The sequence below is a fragment of the Ceratina calcarata genome, unplaced genomic scaffold (assembly GCF_001652005.2).
Source record: "Ceratina calcarata isolate Rehan_Ccalc_2016 unplaced genomic scaffold, ASM165200v1 scaffold115.2, whole genome shotgun sequence".
Classification (NCBI taxonomy): domain Eukaryota; kingdom Metazoa; phylum Arthropoda; class Insecta; order Hymenoptera; family Apidae; genus Ceratina; species Ceratina calcarata.
In genome coordinates this window covers 525,003-534,093 of record NW_017132446.1, presented here as the reverse complement: position 1 = coordinate 534,093, position 9,091 = coordinate 525,003, and the positions used below count along the sequence as shown (strand labels likewise).

At 41.2% G+C, this 9,091-nt stretch overlaps 1 protein-coding gene across 6 annotated transcripts in view; it reads right to left on the bottom strand.

The window, feature by feature from the left end:
- Positions 1 to 9,091, bottom strand: part of LOC108623744 (nephrin) — a 336,074-nt gene that overhangs the window by 15,787 nt on the left and 311,196 nt on the right. For all 6 annotated transcript variants that reach the window (XM_018022496.2, XM_018022487.2, XM_018022515.2 and 3 more), the window contains 2 exons: positions 5,595 to 5,888; positions 3,430 to 3,750 (listed from right to left, as the gene is read on the bottom strand). In XM_018022496.2, coding sequence (XP_017877985.1) covers positions 3,430 to 3,750; positions 5,595 to 5,888 — 615 coding nt within the window. The remainder of the gene's footprint in view (positions 1 to 3,429; positions 3,751 to 5,594; positions 5,889 to 9,091) is intronic.

The window sequence follows — 9,091 nt, the reverse complement described above, 5'->3', positions numbered from 1 at the left end:
GTTCACGTATTCCGTTTGTCCGCCGTGTTGATGATGCATTCAACGCTCGTTTGTGATCTCTCCTTCGTCTCTGCTTTGCTCTGGGATAACGGACATTGGATGGCTACTATCGTTGACGAGATTGCGCAACACAGATTGCATCCACGAATGTTCGCTAATACTCTAATTTGTGATTCAACACGAATTTCTTTACGATCTAATAATCAACTAAATCTGAATAAAAATTTCCATCGGCAATAACACAAACGAACCAGTGTGTCAAACACAAACGAAGAAATTAAGTATACGTTTCACAATGCAATAGAAAATTATGAAACGCAGATAACAAAATTTAGACGTCAACCGAAAATCTATTTCGCAGACTTTTCCATGCACTCATTTTTTATTCGTCGCGCGAACGTGTTTTAATATGAACGTCAGAGCGTGGGCGTAATCGATATCTGCCATAAGGTTGGACAGGCTCGCTATCGAACCGTTCGGTTTAGTCGTACAGGTATCGACTTCCGTTTTCGGGTTACGTAAGTCCGTACCGGAAATACAATGAGTACGTGACTCCTTTATCAAAGGAAATATTCGAATAGAAGCAGCATTTACACGCGTGAACGATCCAGAACTGTTGTACGGGACCGTTTTCTTTTTTCTGTCTCTCTTCCCAGCCCAGTTCGACAGGGGTGCGAGCCAATAAACTGACACATGAGAACCGAGCGACCCTGGTCAATGATATCGACTGTCTCGATGAACCGGGGGTTCGTTTAACACGTTTTAATGGTTCTACAGTTACGGAATTTGACATTTTTAAATAAACAGACATTATTTAATTTAAATACATTTTGCTGTTCCAGCAGAAATATCCGAAGTCGATAAAATTGTTAATATAATTATTAATAATTAATGAATTGTATTATTCCACTGAAAATTTTATAAATACAACACTGCGATCGTTAATAATTTTTTTAACAAGATGTAATAATTATCGAAGAAATATTCATCCAACAAGAGTACAGAACTACAATTTCTCGTGTTATTTCGAACAATTACCATGAACTGGATGAAAGCTCGTGAAACCATAGGAATAATTAAACGTTCGCCGAAATAAAACCGGAAACATTGTACTTAATTGAATCCCTTCATTACCTGTTATTAACAACGAAATTTATTCCATACATGTCAAATGTCGACTGAAGATAATAGGAAGTACTGAAATATTCAACGTCGATTAACAAGGCCGAAGATATTAAAAATATCGATCACGGTTTTTGTATTCGACCGTGTATACCGCCGTATAAACGCGCGCGTGTTCAGTCGGCGATTTGCTTGCGATTAGCAAATATTTGCATGTTGAACGCAGGGAAAGTCGATACCGCGGTCGTAACATTATCGAGCCGTTTAAAAAATCGGCGATTCTATACGATAGTAAAAGAAAGGACCGCGTTTTATCGAAATGCAAGCGAACGGGGGGGAATATCATTGACTCGCACTACTTGACACCCTGCCAGCTCATTTATTGACGCATACCACCGCGCGCGGTAGGACGGCCCCGTTCGAAAACAAACAAAATTATCCGGTTTACAATCTCGTGTTACCTCTATCGAGCAGTCGTGCGTTCACTTAATCCTGTTTTCTCGAAACACGCCCGAGCTGAATTATTCCAGAAGAGAGGAATTACAAAACTGTCTTTTACGTTAAAATGTTAAATTAAATTATACAAATATGATTGTCTGAAATCTGTATAAGGATTTGGTACGATTGATGTTTATCAGAAATTAAATCGTATCAATTATTGTTAAGAATCTGTCGTCATAATTGGATACAATCTCCAATTACGAGTATAATTTAATTCTACAGTCGAATCGAGATCAAGCTAAATTGAATTGAATACCAAGATATTCCTATCAGATACTAGTAGACTTAACTTGTGAGTCAGATCCCATTTAACCGGTTCCACGATCAGGCAGAACGAAATTCATCGAAATGGAAGGGAATCAAAGGGTTCCGATCGATCAGGGAAGATGCAAGATATTGTGCCTCGAGATCCGGCGTTCACCATTTAATAAAAGATGTGGTCACAATTAGAGCGCGAGAGCCAACAGCCGCTCAACACGATGTACACCGATTTCCAGTTAGCCAACAGACAGAATAGGCAGAGTCAACGACAAGAGAGGAGAACAGCCAGTGGGCAGCCAAACTCCCTCCCCCCAATCCCAATTAGCCACGCATTATTAACGCGTACTGTACACAGGCCGCGTTTACGACCAGCCCGGACCCGCGTTCCATGGTTAATTGTTAGCAATTAGCAGGAAGAATGAGCTAGCAATCTGGCAGAGTCGCCGGGACGAAATTATTTCGCTGGCCTACGAGCGGGATTCCTTTTAGTGGAACTTGTCCCTTACCCCCTCCTCTCACCCTTTCTGATCTCTCTTTCCTGATTTCGTGAAAAAAAGGACAGAAGAAAGATTGAACTTTTCCTCTTTTGTCAAATGAGATTTGCATTAATATTTTATTCTGTTTTTTACAAGAATGCTAATTTAAAATTCTGTTTATCTGTATCATATAACGTCCTATTTGATTTATTAAGTGATTTTAGTTGCGCTGTTAAAGATTAAAGATTTTTGATAGAAACAAAATTTTTGTGCAGTGTCGCTGAGTTAACATAAGCATAAAATTTGTGAGTCCATTTGATTTAATTAATTTCATAGGTAAACGCTATCAAATTAATTACCATTTCTGGCTTATTAATTACATCCATCGCTGTCAATTATCGTTATAGGTCATATTATTAATCATGGTAATTAATCTCTAGCCTGCCCTCATTTAACACCGACAAACAGTACTACATAAAAGAAAGAACAGAATTGATCGCTGCAAAATTATGATTTTATGCTATCGATATTTTTCTCGTTGTCAAACATATCTTCAATTTGGAATCAGTAAAAGAATGAAAATATCAAATTATTTCTTCACCGTTCTCCAAAAAATCATCATGACTGTACCATCGAATTTTGGACATATAAAATGGGTGCAACACGTGTATCGTACGGTCTCGTCACGTGGATCGTAGATGAACGAGATTCTCAGGGTACAGGAAAGCCCGACGCAGGATCTATAAGAATGCACGAGGTAAAGCAGGACACGTCGGGATGCAGAGGGAAGAGATTACTTTTCGAGTACTCGTTGTTCGTTCGAGAGAGCCAGAAAGAGGGTGTGAACGACGAGCGTGGGATGTGTGTCGGTATTAAGAAGAAGAGGAATAGATAATCACGTGAGCTCTACGATGCAAGGCCGTGCAGCGTAGCAGACAGTGCTCAAAAGGAGGTCGCAAGAGAGTGCCACGCGTCGATTTCGATCTCGAGCGACTCGTCAGGTCCGCGGACCCGCTGTTGTCAGTCGTGTTCGGCCCTGCCTGTGATTCATGATCGTGTGCAAACTCACCTGTACGCCTCTCGGGCAGATTCAGCGTGGTGGCGCGGAAGTGAACTGTCTCGCTGCGACCCTTGTTGTTGCTCGCGTATATCTGTACGTCGTAGGTGGTGCCCGGCTCGAGATTGCCCACCGAGAACGACGGCACCTTGCTCGTCTGGTTGTAGACTGTGGTGCTCGGCTTTGAGGATGTACTGCTGGCGCTCGGCTCCCGGTCCACCTGTATCGTGAACTTCTGCGGCAAACCGCCGTCGAATCCCTCGGTGCACTCCACGTACAGAGAGTCCGTCGTCTGGTTCAGCAGCGAGCAATTGTGCGGCGTGTCCGGGTGACCTGGAGTGAGAAAGTTAGCTTAGTGTACGCGAATCAGGGAGCCGGAAGTTTCGGGCTTCTCACGAGTAGTTATCGTGGATCAGGTAGCTTGTGTTCTTGGGGAGGATCCAAATCGCTCGCGGTGTTTAAGCAATTCAATAGAAGAAACAGTGTTATACACGTAATTAATCGTTGATAGAATGTAAAATGCTTAAGCAATGCAAGCGCCGTGTATTTGTATGTATCGTCGGGTCCAAGTATGAAACTGAATTTAATCATGCATTAAATTTTTATGTCGCCTCCTAATATATTTTTCTTGTATTGGCGTACACTGCAATAGTAGAAATAAACTAACAATAGTTTATATTACGTTCGAACGTAGCCGGTGATTCGTCTGTACAACTTCTCTCTCATTTTTCCGCTGGGAAAGAGCGATCGTTTAAAAAGTAACAACTTCGTCGGTTAAAGACGCAGTAAAGCTATCTCTATTCGACAGAGGTATAGCGTCGTTTCGTGTGCACTGGGAGCACAGCTCTCTGGGATAGCTGACCCGTGATTGCGTCGAGAGGGCGAGAGATGAAGCGACTCGAAGTCGGGGAAACTACCACGACAAACGTCCTTTTCTTTCTCTCCCTCTCTGTCTCGTGAAACGGGAACAGAATACTGAGAAGCATCCTCGGCAAGCGTCCACGTACGAACCCCGTCGAAATTGATGTTTCTCGAGCGACGACGTCTTTAATCAACGGATACGAGCTTAGTTAGGTTTTCGTATCGGTGTATATCGAGCAGAATTCGCGTTTTACGCACAGTCCGGCTTAACGACGACCTTTTATCGCACCCTACCGAGGTTTACTACCTTCCGGGGCACTAAAGCGCGTTCGTCACGTTCGTCCACGAGCTAGCCCGACGAGATGCTTCCGTGTGACACGATGCACCACTCTTTAGGACTTTTCGTGAATTTCCAAATGTTTGAAGTTTAATACGCAGAGAAATATATAGAATGGGGAACGATTTGTTTTTTATGTTTGAAATTGTACAGAATTTGTGTTCCGATTACGATATTTGAATGAACGTAGTGCCGCGTAAAAAGTAATCAATTCCGTCAATTGGTGGAATGCCGATTTTCGGTTGCGTTCCGTTAAATTGTCATCAAACGCGGGAGACATCAGGAAGGGACAACCGGCCACGGGTATGAGGAGGCAATTCGTCTTTGTTTCTAATCTACATAATGAGGAAACTTTTTAAATCTAATTTACGTCTATCAAGCGCATCCCCAAGAGACATTTCCCTTTCGGATTACTCGTCTCCCAGTGTTCTCGCTCTCCACCGTAAATCTGAGCGATTTATATTTACTAAAATCTTAATTTCTTGCGTTGCGTGAGCCGCTACGTAATTAAAAACGAAGTTTTCTCATAAAACGACCACGAGCGCTGCGTGGATCCGGATGGGAGCGCAATCTTCAAAGCGAAGGTATTATTCGCGACGTCTTTGCGCCGATGCACTTAAGGTAATACGAATTCTCGTTGGATGAAAGGATAATCCGAGGACGCGATCGGACGCCTTGGAACGTTGTCTCCTCGTTAAAAATGAATGTTTTAATGTCGGGAGATAGTCAGCCTCGCGGGATCATTCTTCATCCTTTTCAACATGGAAATTCTTTGGAACGTTAACGCTCGTTCCCTCTGCTTTTAGTTAAACAAGATCTCTTTCAAGAATTTAAACAGAATAAAAACGTTCTTGCGTAAACGTAGTAAATATTTATATAGAAGAAAAATTGTAAAACGTTTAGTTATATGCACTAGTTAGATTTCGAGTTCCATATACTGTACGGTTCGAAACTACGTAGCATTTAATGTGATACTCACCGGCTGGCACGATGTGGTAAACACAGGGTTCGAGTTGTGTGCCCTGATCATTGGTACCCCAACAGAGAAGCGTGCCGTAATCTAATTCCGTCATCGGCGTGTAAGATGCTATGGAACGGGTTCGTTCGCTGGTGACGTGTGCCTGAGGTATGTCGATCGCTTCCATCGTGTTATTGAACTTCCACGTAAATGTTACTTCCGGCGGATTTGCCTCCAGCTCACAAGGTATTTTCGCGGTCTCTTGTCGAGCCACACCGAATACCTTCACCTGGCCTTGGTGACATACCGGTGTAACTAGAAAAAAAACCAAATTGATCTCTCTTATAACTTTTAATACCCTGCGTTTTATAATATTCAAAATTAATTTGTATCAGAACATTTTTTATGTTGTTTACTCTTGAAAATTTCTTATTAAACACAACGTTTTAAATGTGAAATACATCGAACAGATTAGGATGGTATTGGTATTATCTGCATGTCAACGTTCCTGTCTGGCTCAATTAGATGTTGAACGGTAAAACCCAAGTTAAGCCTTTTGATTCACGACTTTGACGATGAATGATCGACTGGTATCTAATATTCGTACTAGGGAAAGGTAACGTGATTATGGAGCACTATCCTTAATTAAACATTAATGATACAATCGACGTACGCGCGTCATTTCCAAGTCCTTGTCAACCGCAGCCAGGAGCAGTATCAGATTTCATGGTAACGTCTAGTATATTATACGTATACATGGCTACATATATGTACGCATACATATGCACATCACGTAATACATGATGAACGCCGATGAGAAACTATCTACTCTCGAAGGGTAGTTAACACTGTTAAGGTTGCTGATGCGAACTCACGGTACCCATAAAGTGAAGTGGAATGTCTTTAAAATTTAATTCACGTTAATACTGTTACCGCTTCGTACCTTTAAGGGATATTAATAATTTATTGATAATAACGATACAGTTCGTGTGGAAAAGGAAGTACGAAGTGATCCATTTTATTTTTACAGTCCCAAAAATAAAATCGAACAAATTTTATTCATGTCCTTTCCAAAATGCGAGCTTCCTCCATTTCATCAAATACAACTTTCAAAATGCACGTACTTTTACGATATTCATACGAAGAAGTTAAGTTCAAACCAATTTCAAATTCCTCCATACTTCAAAAATTCAACCGTTCAAATTTTATACATTCCTACAATATTTACGAAGTTAGTCAGCGTTCTCTTTCTCCTCGAACGACGATTCTCTTCGATCCTGATTATCCGCATATCGAAGAAAATTCATGAAAGATCTGCCATCACCAACGTAACGTAATTGTACAAATATCAGGAAGTAAAAAGAATGATCTTTCAAAATTTCATTTGACCGGCGACCGTTGGACGAGTCGAGTCCGCAGGGAGGGAACGAGTGACAAAGTTTTTGACGTCCGTGATAGGACGAGGGAGGCGGCAGGAGGTTACGACAGACGGGTGCCGGATATCGTCCAGAATTTCCTGAGTGATCTAATCAATGAAAGGTCAGCCCTCTTTTCCACTCCCGGTTCTTCCTCCTCGGTGTACGATCTCCTATGTACGCACACGTCCTTTTGCTCTCTTCTCTTCTACGTACAAAGTATTATTGAATTTCTACGCGAACCGAGGGAGACTTCCGTTTCTCTCGTGGAGTCGCCTGGGATCTCTCGCCAGGATGCACCCGGGTATCTCCTCTCCCACAGCGTCGTTGTAGCTGAATGTCAATCGTGGAAACTGTTGGAAGTAACGATCGGCCTTCAAGGACTGGGCATACTATAAATCTGAGAACGGTGATTGAAATGCACATGCAAATTCATATTTTCATATAAATAGCAGGCTGCTACTCGAATTTTATTTTCAACAAATAGAATGTGGATCCTTTGTCTGTTTTGTATAATTAGTGCAATTCCAGTTTCTTTATCATCAGTTATGATACATATTTCACGGTTGAACGTCGGGAAGTGTCAAGAAAGTTGAGATAGTTTTGTACTGTTTCAGTTACAGTTGGAAGATATATCGAGAGTTCTCTTGGGAGATACTTTAATGCCTTTGTTTGAACGGTTCTTGAAATATTAAGTGTCAGGAAGTGAAATGATGTATCTGTCGATATTCATGTCATAGTTGATGATAATAAATGCGTTTACACATATCGCGTTCTTTTAACACGTCTTAAATACGTTATTAGTACCAATAAAATGGTAATAGTTATTTAATAAAAAATTCGGGATTGCATTTTTGCGTTTTAACATTAATTCTAATAGTACTTCGAAGTTAATAACGTTTAACAGCAGTGGTCGATAGAAGTGAAAGTACAGGATGTTAAAAATTCTAGCGACGATGCACGTCCCGACAGATCTGTTCGCGTCTTATCGAGTTTTCAAGTTTTGATTCTACTGACGTATTGTCGCAGACACGTCCGCGAAATTTCGCGGCATCCACGACCGGAACTTCCTATCGATTGCTCCCACTGACAATAACGAATTAATGCCCGTCCATTAAGCATTAATGACACATCGCCTGTGGCCCCGGTACGTGCCAAGTGTCTCTGGTAACTATCATGCCGATTTATGTTGGCCGAATGCATAATTCAGTTGTCGTTTGGCTCGACATCATTGTGAAGGGACCGAATGAGTCGCGTCCGAAATTGCCGATGCCTCCATTCCATCGTGACACTCCTCGATAAGCGTCCCACCCGGACTTCTCAAAATTATTCAAATTATTTTATGTTTCACTGATAAACATAAAAAATTGTAATTCGTCGATTCTATATATTTTTTTAATAACATCTCGTTCCCAATTAAAATGAAATTCCAGTTATACGACATGGAGCACGTAACATGGAGAAGCAGGAACGTAATTATTGTAATAGTTATAAAGAGCAGAGGAACTCGTCGAGCGAGATGGAGAGCGTAAAGTTTGTAAACGCGTAAAAGGTATGCACGCTCGCGTCTGTTTTGGTGCAATATTTATTGCGAGAGCGGGAGAAGTTTTCAGAAGTCAAGTGTAACTGCGACGTATGAGGAGCGAGAATTTTAGGAACACTCGTGAACGTTCGAGTGGGCAAGTGGTCGCCGGTGTATGTGAGGGAGGGGGCGAGTTCTTTTAAGAGTGTGTGGCAAGAGGGAACGAAGCGAGAGTTCAAAGAGAATTTTTTAGCGACTGTTCGGAGACCGAGTTCTGGCAGAGTGTGCCTGTTGAACTTTATAGCATAATTCGTTTAAAAAATTGCGCTACACGTTTGTAAAATGTTTCTCCCATTCTGTGTACTATAATTATTGAATCATAGTATATTCGGTTTATTCCCATTGAACCAAATAATTGCATAAAAATGTCTTTAGGATAACATCCAGACGAATATTATACATCGGTACGAAATTGTACTAAACGTTAACGTCTCCATGTATTTAAGGATGAATTGGCTATACAGTCAATCCCAAAAGTATATGTATCTTAGAAAAACGCATTTCCTATAATTAAAAAGAAA